At 37.4% G+C, this 17,766-nt stretch overlaps 1 protein-coding gene across 1 annotated transcript in view; it reads left to right on the forward strand.

Annotated features, from left to right (window-relative positions):
- Positions 1–17,766, forward strand: part of MYO5A (myosin VA) — a 201,616-nt gene that overhangs the window by 89,579 nt on the left and 94,271 nt on the right. The window contains exons 5-9 of the mRNA XM_065941894.1: positions 5,061–5,217; positions 11,421–11,564; positions 14,278–14,359; positions 14,980–15,087; positions 16,895–17,001. Coding sequence (XP_065797966.1) covers positions 5,061–5,217; positions 11,421–11,564; positions 14,278–14,359; positions 14,980–15,087; positions 16,895–17,001 — 598 coding nt within the window. The remainder of the gene's footprint in view (positions 1–5,060; positions 5,218–11,420; positions 11,565–14,277; positions 14,360–14,979; positions 15,088–16,894; positions 17,002–17,766) is intronic.

Consider the following 17,766-nt stretch of genomic DNA (forward strand, 5'->3'; position numbering starts at 1 on the left):
TCTAAAAAAATAAAAATAAACCTCTAGATTTTGTTTCATGAGAATATGTTCACTTATAAGCTAAAAATTAGACCTAGGTGCTTGTGTACTTAAACAAGGTACACGGCAACACCTGAAAGCTAATACTGAGGTGAGTAGATATAGTAAATTGTATTCTGTGTGAGTCAGACTGGCGTTATTTAGTTTCCTCATTAATGACTTGGATATGAATGGAAAGTATGCTCATTAAGTTTGCAGAGAACAAGATGATGGTCTTGGAAATATGAATATTATTCAGCATGAGCACAATAAACTAGAGAGATTATATTTATACAGTGAAGTTCAGAAGGAATATGTGTAAAATAATCCACCTGATACAAAATGAAATCTTGATAGATATAATCTAAGGAAAGGCTGGACAGACCAAACAGATACAGATTGAAGGAAAATAGACTAAAGTATAACATCTCTCTCTTTCATCAACCCAGAGTGGATATTCTATCCTCGAATAATTTAGTTCCTATGGTTTCAGGTGATTCTCCATAGTTTAATTCTATTGCCTTTTCCCCTACAACCTTGTTTCTTGTTCTTATTATACATGAGTCAATTCAGGCATCACCTTCTCTAGAAAGCATTTCCTGGCATCTCCTCCTCATATCTCCCTCTCCTTCTCCATGCTTTCATAAGATCCTGGGTAGACCTCTTTTCTTGTAATTGTTGTTGTCGTTGTTTAGTAGTCATGTCTGACTCTTTGCAACCCCATGGATGTGTAACCCGCCAGACTCCTTTGTCCATTGGATTTCCCAGGCAAGAATACTGGCGTGGGTTGCCATTTCCTTCTCCAGGGGATCTTCCCAACCCAGAGATCTACATTGCATCTCCTGCACTAGCAGGCCAGATTCTTTACTACTGAGCCACCAGGTCCACTATATTTTGACTGTACTTTTCAGTTTGTCTCAATAGGCCATGACCATAGAGTCTTTTATCTTCATAAAATGTTTGGCATGTTGTGACTACTCATTTCATTGTTGAATGAATGAATGAAGCAGTATTTTTGGGTGGTAGCTTTTGATTCACATTATAGCCTCTGGAAGTACCATTGACTAAACAGATCCCAAGAGTTCACTTCTACTTCAGGGCACCCAGTACCCAGGCCATTTAGGATCGTTGCAGAGACACTTGAGAGGACTGGCCAAGCCAGAAATCCTAAATTCTCAGTTCCTGCAGCCTTAGGATGCTCCAGATTGGTTTGTCCTTGATGAAGAATGGTAAATCTATATTCCTTAATTTGATCTTATCAGGTCCTTGAAATGATATTTACATCCCAGTAGTAAATGAAAGGTCTTATAAGGATCAGCTAATCAAAATTTGGAAGGATAATGAATTATTATTTATGTATTTGCACACTTTCACATTCAACATTCTAAAACTTAGAGCTCAAATAAGTAGAGTAAGATAGACTCTGATATTCACCCTAAAACCATAAAATTTTTTATTCCTTATATTTTTGGCTGTTTTCTCGCTATCTCTATTATACTTTTCCTATTTTTCCCTTTTCATGTCTTTATTATATATTACCCTTCTTCCTTTTATGTCTCTAGTTATCTTTCTTACTTCTACCTATCTCTGCTTTTGTCTCTTTTTGACATTTCATCCTGTGGCCACATATAGCTGAACAACATTTTAAAGATGACTGTACTTATTTTATACACATTTCTATTTCCTGTTCTTCATTTAAAAGCAGGCAGAAAGAGCTTACATTTTTTTTTCTCTTTGTAGCCCTGTGTTGATTTTGACCATCTCAGATTCAAGGGTCCTACAGAGAAGAAATGTTTGGCCATGTCAAATATAGCCCTTTAAGACCATCTGAGCATCTGTAGACCTGTCCTATTCCAGTTGTACTTGGTCCCAAGAGTTTACCTAGCTTAGAGTATAGGCTGTGGCATATCCAACATCTGAAAAATCAACTCTGGAGTTAAACTTTTAGTTTATAGTGTTAATAGTTTAGAACTGAGAAGGACTTTGGGTGCTATTTAATCATTAAAATGAGGGAAACTGTGACCCAGAGAAGGCATGCAGTTGCTCAGGATCATGAAACTGGCAAATGACAGGTCAAAGATCAGAACCTGATTCAGAGAAATTTCTGTAATGGAAGAGTGGTGCTTATTTATATACTGGAATACTCTACTAGGCTTGGGGAATAAGGGAAGCCTCTGCCCAGAAGCAGGGGAATATAATAAATAATGGAGTCCCTTAAAAAAACTGCTGGTCAAAAAAAAAAAAACAAAAACTGCTGGTCCTGTGGATCCTAGATCCTAAATCTCCTGGAAAAGAAAATGTATCTGGTGTGTGCTTGATATCACTGTGTGTATGTGTATATTTGTACAAATCTGTGTGATCCATCTGAACAATCCTCAACCTTATCTCCTTTCAGAGTTCTCTTTTTCCCTATGGTATAGGGAAGGGCTACTACATAATGAAGTTTAAATTTTTTGATATAACATTTTATCACACATCCATGCATGCTCACTTGCTCAGTCATGTCTGACTCTTTGCAACCCCATGAACTGTAGCCCACCAGGCTCCTTTGTCCATGGGATTTTCCAGGCAAGAATACTGCAGTGGGGGTGCCATTTCTTTCTTCAGGGGATCTTCCAACTCAAGGATCAAACCTGCATCTCATGCATTGGCAGGTGGATTCTTTACCACTGAGCCACCTGGGAAGCCCCAACTTTTTATCATAAAGACTTGAAATAGTATTTGAAAGGCAGTACAGTTTAGGATAATAGTTCCCACTAATATTTCCTTTTTATCAAACTAGTGGAAGCCTCTTCACCTTGTTTATTGTCGGAAGACATGCTGGGAGAATTTTGTCAAAGTAGCTGTCACACAGGGGATAGTGACAGAACTGACCATGCAAGAATTAAGAAGAGATAATTTTTCTAATTATATTATAGAAGGATATCCAAAGACTGCTGATACTGTCCTTTGATTAATGTCTCTGAGAACATTAAAATGTTCTAAATGACTGAAAAAGAGAAAGGTGGTATTGTCCTACAATGAGAACTGGTTAAGAGTGATTTATCTTGAAATCATTTGTACAGAGGCAGTGACAGTATCTGATTGAGTCTAGAAATTCAAATAAAAGGGAATGAGTTGATGGCTGTGAGGTTCGAGGATTTTTTTTTAGAAATGAGAATTACATGCAAGCTTTTACTGTAAGTATTAAATATTCCTTAGTGTGTCACCTAGGTCCTAATGTTCCCCATAGTATGGGAGTCAAAGTGTCAGAACAGGCTGTTTACCAGCCCTGGTAGTGTGATGTGAGCTACTTAATCAGGCCTGAGTTGGATATTCCCATTGTATTTTTCAAATTTTCTAAAATAATGTGGGGACTCCCATTTCTCAATGAAAAAACAGCCTTTATCATAGAAAAATCTTTGTATTTTGGAAATTTACTGTGAGTACTTTTGATTGTACCACTTTGGTGTCTCTTAAACCCATCTGCCTGTCTCAGTCAAGACCACCACAATCTTTGTTCAGACTTTCATACCTTTTCATCTGGACCCCCTGCCACTCATCCACATTCCTGCTAGAGTTATTTTACTGATTGGATTGTTTATTTTCTGTTTAAAACCCTGAAGTAGCACTCTGTGACCTTTAGGTAAACTTCAAATTCCTTAACATCTCATGTAAGATCTTTGTGACCCACTTCTCATTAACTTCTGTGGCCTTATCTGTCATTACTTCATGTTCTAGCCAAATTGAATTATCTAATGTTTCCTAACTTCTCATGCATCTGAGCCTTCACTTATGTTATCTCCTTTCCCTGGAATGTTTCTTTCCTGACTTCTTCCCTTGCTTTCTCTTACTCATTTTTCTAGGCTTTGCTAAGGGATCATCTCTAGGGAGCCTTCCTTGATCACCTCTTCTTCTCAATACCTCATTACATTTATTATAGTCTTTAATTATTGGTTTGTCTTTCCTCTCAGACCATCAACCACTGGAGGATACAGATCGTAGCTTTTTAAACTTGTATCCCTTGTAGCTAGCACCATGTTTGGTGTGTAGTAGGTGTTTGCTAAATGCTTGTTGGATAAGTAAATCTCTTTTAAAAGACAAAAAGGTCATCTTCTGTAGTGAAATAACTTCCTAATCTTGTGGCGTATAGGATAGTTCCACTAAAAACCCCTGAAGTCATCTTGTCTCTCTGTAAATTAAGGGCACAAAGGATACCACCTTTATGAACTTGTTCAGTTAATTTGATGGATCGTAGCTGATTGCTGGTTTAATCTCAGGAAGTTTTAGTTTCCTGCTTCTGTCCCAGTCAAAGTCATAGCCAAGGCAGATTTCTTCCTAGGCTCACTTTCACTCAATGCACATTTACTAAGCATTTGTGATGTGTAGACTCTGGACTAGGTGCTGGATATTAACAGTATGGTAACATAGGTCCTTATCCTCAAAGAAATGTTAGTCTTATGAGCAAGTTCATCACCTAGAGTTTTGATTCACCTAGAGTGAATTAAAGGTGTATGTAATAGTAGATAGTCTTTGAGTTCTAACATATTTGAATGAATCAGCCAACAAATGAACTGTTTATTCTCTGGTAATGAGAGTACTTTAATAAGAACTGGAATATGTGAGAGATACTACTTTATGAACTGTTAGCTAGTAGACAATTTCTCATTTTAATTAAGTAGTATTTTCTTCTAAATTCACTTTGCACTAACTCCTGTCTCTTCTGAAGATGATTAACAACAGTGCTGTAATATCAAAAATAATTTTCTTTATTAATAAAGTAATATATTTGAGATATGTACACACAAAAAATTCAGACTGTTTCAGATTCATTCTTAGATGTGATGCTCTCAAATTTAATGCTTGATATCTTCTTCTCCTTCTCTATTCATTGTTACTTGGTAAGTAGTTATTTTTATTAGGAAATGTCGTTCTTGGGTTCCTTCTCACAATTATGAACCAGCAAGAACTCACCTTGGCTCATTGATGAGAATACAGAGAAAATGATGTTAATCACATTTAGAAGTGGGCAGTAATGTCAGTTACTCTTCTTTGTTTTACAGAGATGAACGAAATCAGTCCATCATTGTAAGTGGAGAGTCTGGGGCAGGAAAAACAGTCTCAGCTAAGTATGCCATGAGATACTTTGCAACAGTCAGTGGTTCTGCCAGTGAAGCCAATGTTGAGGAAAAGGTGCTGGCTTCCAACCCCATCATGGAGGTAAGACAGCAGCAGCCACGGCCTTTTTTCTGTATCCTCTCCGTAAGAACCACACTGAAAAATTTGATTGAAACATCACATGTCAGAAAGTTTGGGACCTCCCAACCACTAAGAGTAGGAAAATACTGTTCTAGATATTAGTAAGAGATCTAGGAAAAGTAAAAATTCAGTAAAGTAGACATTTTAAGTAAAGTCCAGCTATAAAGGATTCCACTGTATTCGATAAACCTGTGTTTTTAACCTACCATTACATTGTTGCCTCCAAGTAGCTGGCAATGGCACTTCTTTTCCTCAAGTTTCTTTTCCCCGGTTAATGGACTTGTATCTGTTGCTGCTTGTACTGGAAGTATAAGCTACTCCTTTCCCCCCAATCCTGAGCTTATTTAAGTTCCTACCTAAAACGTGGGATTCACTGTGCTCAAGCATGAATGAGCTTTATTCTTCCTTTACCCACATTTCATTTTCTGTGTATAGCCTAACCTGTTTAGCTGTAAGTTTTTGTATTTTTCCAGGTAGAACTATAAACTTAAATCATGATCTTGGAAACATTTTTCTGCATGTTTCTGCCAAACATATCACACAGTTTTAGACTAGAAAAAGAAATTTGCTAATATAAATTCTTGAAAAAAGGAAGATCTGTGAAAAAGATGTCCTTTTTTCCCCCTTTAGTTAATTTAACCTTTAAAAAAATTTTTTTTACAATGTTGTATTGGTTTCTGCCATTCAGCAGCACAAATCAGCCATAATTATATATACATCCTCTCCCTCACTAGCCTCCACCTTCCCCCCCATCCCATCCTTTCAGGTCATCACAGAGCCCCAGACTGGGTTTCCTGTGCTACACAGCAACATCTCACCAGCTATCCATCCTATACCCAATTGTGTTTTATGTTGATGCTACTTTCTCCATTTGTCTCACTCTCTCCCTCCCCCAAGACCATTCTCTAATGGAGTCCATCTGTATCTCCATCCCTTCCTGCAAATAAGTTCATCAATACCATTTTTTCAGATTTCCTATATATGTGTTAATATATTTGTTTTTCTCTTTCTGATTTACTTCACTCTGTATAACAGGCTGTAGGTGCATCCAACTCACTAGAACTGACTCAAACTCATTGAAAAGATATCCTTTCAAAAGTAGACCATATATACAAAGTAGACATGCTCAGACCAAAGAAAACAGACCTTTTCATGTAAAAATTTGAGTATTTTAGGATTTGTAACTGGAGGATTATTTGTGTATTGATGTGATTTTAGGAAAGTTGCATTAAATGGAGAAAATGTCTCAAAAAATGGAGAGAAATGACTTTGGACATGCAGAAACAAACTTTTTTTTTTTTTTTCCCTAATAATCCAGTCAGCATTCTTTATTCCTGTTTCTTTCCCTTTGTCAAGTCTTATTTGTCACCCAAACACAGATGGCGTTTAGAACTGGCCTGGTGCACCAGTGATACGAATGGTTTTTGCACTAATCAGTCCAGAGGTAATTGTGCCTGGTGTGCAGTGCTGTGTGTGACACTTTAGAATAGTATGCCGTGACCCCTTGCCCACAGGGCTACTTCTAGAGCAGCAGGACTTCTGTTCTTGGGATTGAGAAAATAAGAGATTCTGGGGAAGTTAAGAGCCTCCAAGCTGGGGGAGCTATGGAAAGAGAACTGGAAATGTTTTCTGAAATAGCATGGACAAGAGAAAAGAGATGCTTATGTCAAAAGAAAGCAGTAGAGATCTTAAGAAAATATTAAGATTTTGAAAGAATTTAAACTATATATAGATAATGGTGGATCCTATTCATGTTCCTATCGTGATAATATAGTCTGTATAGCCCATTTCTTGTTTTGGTTTAGATAACAGCAGGGATTTACTTTCTGCCATTCTTTTTACTGTTTTTGATCATAACAAATTCTTGGTGTTCAACAGTAGTTTAGTCCATTCTTAGTCCCTAACGTTAGAAGATACCAAAGTCCTGATTATAATGGCATTAGGAAACCGCATCTCTTCTAGATTCAGGCTGTATAATAACATAAGTCTGGAATGAAGCTTCTGGAATATATCAAGTTGAATGAAATATTTTATGACCTTGCTATATTCTAAAAAATAACTACATTTTTTCCTACAACACAGATTTGTGTTATGTAGGAGTGATATTAAAAATTTGAAATGGCCACAGATAACTACTTTTTAAATACAGTTATAAGGAATTTACCTCATTTGCTAGGAAGAACAAAAAAGATAAAGATAGCAGTTATCCATTTTTAAAAATTAATTTATTAAAAAAATTTTAATGACAGCAGTTACGCTTAGCTGCTTCATTCTATAATATTGTTTAGTTTCTCTGTAAGAATTTGGATTAGTAAAATTTGTTAAAGAGATAACCACTTTTCAACAACTACAGATAAGGGTATCCCAATTTGAAAGGTTAAAATGAAATATAGGGCTAAAAAATGGTGACAAAGGGTTTACAGTTATAGGAAGAAAACCTAGGTAAAATATTGAATATGTGGCCTAGAAAATTTATAGCTTTTAAGCCTGTCTCAGGATTATGTCTCTATATCAGAGCCCTTCACTGTGATGTCAAGAAAGGCATGTCTATGTCTCCAGTGATTACAGTCATCCCACACCTTGAACATTGTAGCCCAGTGACTTATGGAATTTGCACATTATCCTTTGGAAAGCCAGCAACTCCTCATCCTCAGCACAGACTCCTTTTGTAAAATACAAATGAATAATTCTTTTTTGCTCAATTTTATGACATTTGCTTTTTTGCCCTTCTTATTTCCTAGAAATTTTTATCCTAAGATAGGGACCAGGAAAGTGATGGGGGCACACTGGGTCTTAATAGTTCTTTTTCCTCTTTAATAAATTGTAGTTCAAGATTTTCATCTCCATTTAGTAAAGAAGATTAATGCACTCAACATGTCATTGAAATCAGTGGTGAAATCAAGGCCACAAAACTTCTTTCCTTTAACAACTTCTTGCTGACTGAAATGAAAATAGCATTAGGGAGGCTGTTATAAATACAGTACTTGTAAGACTGAGGAAACACTTAGGGGGAAAGGACAAAAGGCACTATTTATATCCAGTACCTTGTTTCCATATCGGGTTAAAAGGCTTAGGATCATATAGTTTTATTTTTGAAAGGGATGCTACTGCTCATCTATTCTAGAAGCTGAAGCTGCATAGTTCTATGAAGACCTGCAAGACCTTCTAGAACTAACACCCAAAAAAGATGTCCTTCTCATCATAGGGGACCGGAATGGAAAAGTAGGAAGTCAAGAGAGTACTCTATTACCTGTACTCCAGTTACCTGGAGTAACAGGCAAGTTTGGCCTTGGAGTACAAAATGAAGCAGGGCAAAGGCTGACAGAGTTTTGCCAAGAGAATGCACTAGCCTTAGCAAACACCCACTTCCAACAACAAAAGAGATGAGTCCACCCATAGACATCACCAATATTGAAATCAGACTGATTATATTCTTTGCACCTGAAGATGCAGAAGCTTTATACAGTCAGCAAAAACAATACCTGGAGCTGACTGTGGCTCAGGTCATGAACTCCTTATTGTCAAATTCAGACTTAAATTGAAGAAAGTAGGGAAAACCACTAGGCCATTCAGGTATGACCCAAATCAATTCCCTTATGGTTATACAGTAGAAGTGACAGATTCTAGGGATTAGATCTGATAGACAGATTACCTGAAGAACTATGGATGGAGGTTCATAACAATGTACAGGAGGTGGTGATCAAAACCATCCCCAAGAAAAAGAAACACAAAAAGGCAAAGTGGTTGTCTGAGGAGGCCTTACAAATAGTTGAGAAAAGAGAAGCGAAAGGCAGAGGAGCTCCTTGGGCTTTGAAATCACTGCAGATGGTGTCTGCAGCCATGAAATTAAAAGACACTTGCCCCTTGGAAGAAAAGTTATGACAAACCTAGACAGCATACTAAAAAGCAGAGACATTACTTTGCTGACAAAAGTCTGTATAGTCAAAGCTATGGTTTTTCCAGTAGCCATGTAGAGATGCAAGAGTTGGACCATAAAGAATGCTGAGCGTTGAAGAATTGATTTTGAGCCGTGGTGTTGGAGAAGACTCTTGAGAGTCCCTTGGACTGCAAGGAGATCAACCAGTCAATCCTAAAGGAAATCAGTCCTGAATATTCATTAGAAGGCCTGATGCTGAAGCTGAATATCCAGTACTTTGGCCACCTGTTGCGAAGAGCCGACTCATTAGAAAAGACCCTGATGCCAGGGAAAGATTGAAGGCAGGAGCAGAAGGGGATGACAGAGGATGAGATGGTTGGATGGCATCATGGTCTCAATGGACATGAGTTTGAGCAGGCTCCGGGGGATGGTGAAGGGCAGGGAAGCCTTCTGTGTTGCAATCCATGGGGTCACAAAGAGTCTTACACAACTGAGTCACTGAACAACTCCTGCTTGTCTATTCTAGTCACTTAACACGTGAGGACACTAATGCTCTTCAGAGGATTAAATGATGCAAGCTGGTGGTAGGGCCTGCTGTGATACCCAAGTCTTCAGATTTATATTTCTTTTTTTTTTTTTTTCACTTTTATTTTTTATTAGTTGGAGGCTAATTACTTCACAACATTTCAGTGGGTTTTGTCATACATTGATATGAATCAGCCATAGCTCCTTCTACCATTCTTTGCTATATGTTCATATACCTTATACTCAAAGACAAAAGGATCTGTTTCAACCTTGGCAACTCGCTGCTACTTCTCACAGAGTGTGGTGATTTTGGCAGGTCCACTCCACAGTCTGAGGAGATCCAGGGGAGGTGACATGTGGAGGTTGGGATAGGAGTTGGGAGGGAGGAGAAGCTGTAGACCACCTCCCCCAGCTTGCCTAGTTGCTGGGGAAGGTGCTGAGGACGCTGCCCCGGAAGCACTCACAGACTCTCACTGCTCTGCCACTGCTCCCGCGTGTAACCTCATCTCCTCTTTGACAGAGTGTGTTGTGTTGAAAGAAAACTTTGCATTGATCCATTAGTTTCATTTTCTAAACAAAATGAAATAATAGGAATATATGGAGACTTTTTGTTGTGTTTTTTGTACTGTCAAGTTTTGCTGGAAAAGTAGTTTCCAGCCATTCTTTCCATCTTTAATGTTAATCTTGAATTTAGCAGTGTTCTCATTGTTAGAACACAATAGGATAATATCTGTCATATTTCAGAGACCAACATGTTTTCTTTGATTGATCAGAGATTCTAATGTGTTAACTTTTGTGGCTGTGCTACTGCTGTTTTCATCACTTGTGTTTGTATTGCCTTTTTTTTTTTTCTTATATTGCTTTCTTAATGCTGCAGAGCATTCTCATGTCTTTCTGCTGCGGTTTCAGTGTGCTAATCCTGGTAGTCACAGGCTTTGCATAGGGAAAGATATTAATTATATGAAATTATCCAATTAAGCATTTAATATATGCACTGTGTGAACCCTTGCTTTTCTAACTGCAGCATGCTTTTTGCTTTGCCTTGAAGGTAAAAATTATAGAAGCATGTCACCTAAATTAGAAGGCAGTGCATATGCCATTTTAGTGTTTAAGATTATATTAAAAATTTAGCAGAAAGTTATATTCTCTACATTCTGTAGCAGATGTCTCACAAGTTAGATACCACTATCAAATTCAAAGCCAAATTTTACTGTCTCTGGTTTCTGAAAATTGCTTTGAATTGAGGGGGTAATTACTAACGCTCCACTAGTAAGCAATCCAGCTGAAACAAAGAGACCCTGAACACCAGGGCAATATTTCCAGGAAAATATGAATTTGTCTTAGCCAGCTTATTTACATGAAACAGACTACATTTCAAGAAATCAAAAACCTAGCTATTTAACCAGGATGGCTTGTGCCTAGGCAGTCCCTGGTCTCATCTGTTCTTTTCCTTTGCTGACATGAATGAGTGTGTTCCATGCCTTCTTCCATGGTGAAGACCCAACCACTAGCCTCCTGTCTGCTGTTTCTGAAAATCACTTGTGTGAAAATAACAAGGCTGATACCGACTATTAGTATATACCTGTGTGGTTGTGCCATGACAACGCATGTGGTTTGCAGGGGCAAAATTGGTTCTGTTTTTAAAAGAATCACTTTTAAAGAGTTGTGTTCACCTCTGTTCTGTCTCTCCCTGAACAAATCTGTTCATGTCAGGGCATGAATTGCACTTCTAAAACCGTATTTTTTTCCCCTTGTTTTTCAGTCAATTGGAAATGCTAAAACAACCAGGAATGATAATAGTAGCCGTTTTGGGAAGTACATTGAGATTGGTTTTGATAAGAGATATCGAATCATCGGTGCCAATATGAGAACTTACCTTTTAGAAAAATCCAGAGTGGTGTTCCAGGTAAGCTGGGCCAATATACCTACAGATTGCTGTATCATTCCAGAGCTCACTTTATTCCCAGATTCTCTTGAGCATGTTATGTGAGTATTACTACAAACTACATCTGGACTGAAACATGTGAAACAATGCTTGTCAGAGAATACCACTTAGACTAATAGTCTTGGGACTGGACAGTGATTTAGGTTTAATAGTTTTGACTGTTTCCTCCAGACGCTTGTAGGAAAATATTAGTTAAGAAGAGGTGCTGTTAGTTTAGTCTTGTCTGTCACATTCCCCAGTTGATAGGGAAGACATTGGTCTATGTTTCAATGAGTTATGGTTTGAACTCAGTTCAAAAAAAAAAAATGTTCTTGACCTTTTTCCTTCCTTCCTTTTCTTTCAGAATATGGTATTGTTTAGATACAATGTTGGGAGTCAATAGATCCTCATAACTCAGTTGTGAACCAGTGTCAGAGAACACACTCAAGTCTAGGTGTTGGTGTAAGACTTTCATTCATACATATGCTCTTAGTCCTTTTGAAGGGGGGAGTGGGGGTGGCTTCCAGGATCTCAGTTCCCCAGCCTGGGATTGAACCCAGGCCTTGGCAATGAAAATCTGGAATCCTCCCCACCCCCAGGGAACTCCTGCTCTTACTCCTTTTTTATTTATAAATGGGAAACACTATACATTACAACACTGGCACGCATGCATTTACATGTTTATGCTCAGGGAATGTGGACTTACCTTTGGAAAACTCCTAGTATAGGACTCCTGGTGACCCACTGCAAACTGTGAGATGGGGTTCCTCTAGCCCCTTCACTGGATGCCTGCCTCATGGAGATTTCAATAGCCCTGGCACTGCCATATAGCTGAGTCTATAGTTTCCATTGCACAAGTCTATTAAGGCTTAGAATGTGTCTAGGAAAAACATACTGAAAGTCATGAGTTTGGGCGGCCTAGAACTATTCAGGCTTTGACTTTAGGGACGTACCTGATTTGTGGCTACCTAAATGTAGTACCTGATTTGTATAGTAAAGCAATAGTTACCCTCCTCCATTGTTCTAACATCTCGATACACACAGAACAGTGTTATTGTGCACACATGTATGCTTGAATAGGTTAAAAAAATACTTAGTAGCCAGAAGAAACAATGGGGGAAATATATGATCTAAGGGAAGACTGAGTCTGCATAGTACAGATTTGATTGATAGGTAGACGATGAAAGGAAAAACTGGTATGGTGACCAAAGGCTAGTAGTAGTGGGGCCTAACCCTTCTTGTCTAGAAACTGTGAAGCAATTCTAGCTGTTCCCCAACCCACAAGGCTATATAATATTGAGGATGTTTGGTTATATCAAAGTGAGTCAGACAGAGAGTACATGTTTGATATTCCTTCATGTACAAAGATGGTCAAATAATTTCTGTAGAGGCTCCAGCTTTTCTAGTTGTCTGTGTACTGAACCCCCTAAAATATTGCCTGAAAAGTGAAAAGTGCAAGTGGCTCAGTCATGTCCAACTCTTTGTGTCCCCATGGACTATACAGTTCATGGAATTCTCCAGGTCAGAATACTGGAATGGGTAGCCTCTCCCTTCTCCAGGGGATCTTCCCAACGCAGGGGTCGAACCCAGGTCTCCCACATTACAGGCAGATTCTTTACCAGCTGAGCCACAAGGGAAGCCCAAGAATACCGGAGTGGTTAGCCTATCCCTTTTCCAGAGGATCTTCCTGACCCAGGAATCAAACTGGGGTCTCCTGCATTTCAGATGGATTCTTTACCAACTGAGCTATGAGGGAAGCCCTCATATTGCCTATTCATGCTTATAGTCACTGGTATATTGTTTTTTTGTTTAAGGTCTTCTGTCCATGTAATAAGTTTTCTTTATCAGACACCAGCCCCCATTATGCATGAAACTTGACCTTGACCTTACTTTGCTCTATTCTTCTGTCAACTGAGTTCAGCTGGTAGAGAATCTGCCTGCAGTGCTAGAGACCTGGGTTTAATCCCTGGGTTGGGAAGATCCCCTGGAGAAGAGAAAGGATACCCACTCCAGTATTCTGGCCTGGAGAATTCAATGTGAATCCATGGGTTCACAAAGAGCAGACACAACTGAGTGGCTTTTACTTTCACTTTCTGTCAACTGAATACACTGCAGAATTCAGGAATATGATGATAGAATATAAGAATTAAGTTTTGTATGAATAGTATTATTACATTGTATTTTGAAAGTATATATGTGGAAGAAGGCAGTCAGAAAATATTAAGAAATGGTCTTAGAATTGTACACAATTTATTTTCTATTTGAAATATATTTTTATTGATTTTAAATATATAATTTAAATTGATATGGATGATGTAGTACATTTGTGGATTTCTTACAAACTACTACAGTAGACGGTCCAGTCTAAGATATGGGAAAGATGGGACTTTTTTCCCGAGTGTTACAAAGACCATGAATCTAAGAGGTACTGTGAGAAAATGTGAGTATTGGGCTGACAGAGATTTTAGCTTCCCCAAAAGTCACTGATCTCTTATGACAGTGCCATATAGCAAGCTGTTTACTAGTTTAAAAAGCATTACTATCACATATATTATGTTGAATATGACCAACAGATACACTCACACAGATGCGCATAGTTAATAAATCATGTTTCAATAATCATAGATATTAAACATAAAACTTTTATGAGTTTTAGATTAAAATTCTGTAATTGAAAACTCTTCTTATTTCAAAGGCAGAAGAGGAGAGAAACTATCATATCTTCTATCAACTTTGTGCCTCAGCAAACTTACCTGAATTTAAAGTGCTACGATTAGGTATGAATATAACATTAGATTTATTGTGCTGGTATTATCTTCTGTTTATCTCCAAGTTCACAACTTTCCTTCTTAAAAAGATTATCTTGTACTGAAATATTTATGGACGAAATAAGAGGTCTACAGTTGGCCTCAAGATAACCCATGGGATGGATAAGGGGTAAGTGGCTGTATAAATGGAACAAGATTAGTCTTGAGTTGATACTTGTTTAAGATGAGTGTGATGAGTACACAAGGGCTCATTATACTAGTTTCTATACTTTTGTGTATGTTTGAAATTTGCCTTGTTTAAAAGGAAAGAAAATATAAAGGAGTTTATGTGGTAGAACCATACAAGTCTCTGATGAAGAAAGGAAAAAAGTGTTTGAAGAAATTATCCTAGCATGTAGATTGAAAAAAAACCTTTAGGAAAGGACTCTTCACTTAAACTCTACAAACATTTTGCTCCATTATTTAATTTGAGTCTTGAATTAAAATGTAACTGAAAACACAGACAGTCAGACTCCAGACTACACAATTAATTGTGCTTTCGCTGCCTCTAAAGCAGAGTGGACATATGGGTAGAAGTCAAGGCCTTTTCATAGACTGCAAATCTTCTTAAAATTTTTCCTTAATTGCAGGAGATGCAAATAACTTTCATTACACGAATCAAGGTGGCAGTCCTATGATTGAAGGAGTAGATGATGCCAAGGAGATGGCGCATACCAGGCAGGCCTGCACTTTGCTAGGTATGTAATCTTATCCTTGAATTCTTGGAAGCAGTAGCTCTCTGACTCAAGCAACCTTTGATTTGGAATATTGGCTTAGCTTCATATTAAGTGGTGAAAATTTGGGGGAGATTTAACTTTTTTTTTTTTTCAGATTTAATGTTCTTCATAAAAAACATTTGGGCATCAAATGGGCATAGAGTTTCTCTTGGGGATGATGGGAACTATGCTGAAAATATGTTATGGTAATGATCGTACAACTTTATAAATTTACCCAAAACTTCTGAATTGCATACTTAAGATGGATGAGTTTTATTATATGCACATTATTCTTCAATAAAGCTATTTAAAACATACATTCAGGGCTTCAGGGGAAAGATATGGGGCTGTTTACTTAAATTTTTACAAAATCTAAAACATGGAGCTAAATGAAATGGGTTTCTATACAGAACTCATGTTTTTTATAGGATTTTTTGGTGTATATATATATTTTTTTTCATTTTGGGTGTGTTTTTGTGGCCTGGAAATGTAATTGAGCTGGCTTGGTGACAAAACAATGTATTACATGTAGTTTGTTTGTTTCTGAAATGGCTCAGGTCACTGTTTTGTTTCTAGATTAAAAAGAAAATGGATCTACATATAAATAAATTGACCTTTAGAAATGTAGTATACAACTTTTAGTGCTGAATTATTTATTTAAATGTTTCAGCATACGAATAACTCTAAAGCCATATATTGGTATTTTGAGGAGTAACCTGAGATGAGTTAATTTAATTTAAAAGCATTGCTAATCAGAGTATGATCCAGCACCACTATGGAGCTTGTAAAAATTTAGAATCTCAGACTTACTAAACTTAGAATCTGCATTTTAACCAGATCCATTGGTGATCCATATGCATATTATAGTTTGAGAAACACTGCTTTACTTCCAGTGCAAACTCTGTTTATAAACAGAAAATTGCGAATTTGAAAAAATCATAACACAGGAGATGGTAGAAACATTCCTTGTACAATGAACTCTGAATTACCTGTATATGATAGCATATTTGGAGATAATTTTACTATTTTTACTTGAACATAATATATATCTAATATTCTGGAAAAATCTTACCTTATTGAAAAGTGAAGCCTCATCTGGTAAAACACCAAGGGCTGACCTGCTTTCTCATCCTGCCTGATCTTTCAGGTCCTGCTCTAGTTCTTTGTTTAGGTACTCACTTGTCAGGCTGTGGCATAGCACCAGCCTGAACATTTTTAGTTGTGTGGTCTCTTTGACTTATTCTTGGTCTATAGTTAAAAGAAGTGATTGAGTAATTTGACTTAAAACAAACTTGCTGAGCCACAGCTTGCATTTAGAGTAGAGCTAAATGGAAAAAGGTAATAGTGTGTTAGTGAGATACTTAAATCGTGTGATGAATTTGTTTAGCACTTACCATGTGTCACATAGTGTGTTAACTTTACTAAGTGTATTTTCTCCTTTAATATTTACAAACTCCCTTTGAGATAGTCTCTAATGTCCCTGTGTCTCAAATCAGAAACTAGAAGGGTGAAGGTGTCTGCCCATGTGAGATGGCAGGTCAGGAGTGGAGCCCGGCTTCCAGCTGAGGTCCGTCTCACTGCACAGCCCATGCTCTAAACATAGTGCTAAAGTGCATCTGTGTTAAGGTCAACAAAGGTGAAAGTGTTGTTAGCTATGGCACATTATAATGTGTACAACATCTGGCAGTATTAAAGTGCTAAAATTAAACTTAAAAAGTTAAATTATCTGCTTTAATTGTTTAGTGCCTATTCTGAAATTAATCACTGTTCATTTACTCTGTTATTTCAGGAATTAGTGAATCTTATCAGATGGGAATTTTCCGAATACTTGCTGGCATCCTTCACTTAGGCAATGTTGTGTTTATGTCTCGAGATTCAGACAGCTGCACAATCCCTGTGAGTTCAGAGCAAGCTTCCTGTGATGACAGTTGATTTGTGTTTTAGTTTTATTGATGCTTTATGGAACCAATGTGTTTGAAGTCTCTCTATTAACTAACATTAATAATTATCAGAGAGATAATTATTGGAGGGATACACTGTCTAGAGTAGAATTTTGAGCTGTCAGTGAAGAAATGTGGATTCAGATCCGTGGTTCACAGTGATTGTTTGTGTGTGTGGAAGGGATGGGGGAGGAGAGAACTTGGATATATGTGTGAGCTGTATAAATAGACGTGGGAAATATTAGATGTGAAAGTTGGATTGGTGAGTCTGCAGTGAAGAGCTTGTTTGACCCATGACACACATAACAGAATTGATAAGTTTATTTGTCCTGTGGAATATGGTTTAAAAGTTACTGAAGAAATTGTTAGCAGTGATTACTGGGAAAAAAAATTAGATGACTGGAGAGATATGGTGTCTTCACTATGATTTACATATTCTTCCCCATGTAGAGATGACTACACACTGAGAATTAAAATCCAATTCATTTGTTTAAACTGTAATAAAACCTAGTAGTCTCAGAATGTTCTCACTGGGCATTATGATTTTCTGATCACCACCATCAAAGATCACACACAGTGCACACATTCACACATACATGTAGATACTTATTAGGTGTTTTTTAGCTTTATTAAAATGGAGACAGTTTTAATATAATTAATTATTTTTCCATCTTGCTTTCTCGAGGATTATAATAGGAAACAGTTCTGAGATTTATGTTTC

The sequence above is a fragment of the Muntiacus reevesi genome, chromosome 7, assembly GCF_963930625.1.
Source record: "Muntiacus reevesi chromosome 7, mMunRee1.1, whole genome shotgun sequence".
Taxonomy (NCBI): domain Eukaryota; kingdom Metazoa; phylum Chordata; class Mammalia; order Artiodactyla; family Cervidae; genus Muntiacus; species Muntiacus reevesi.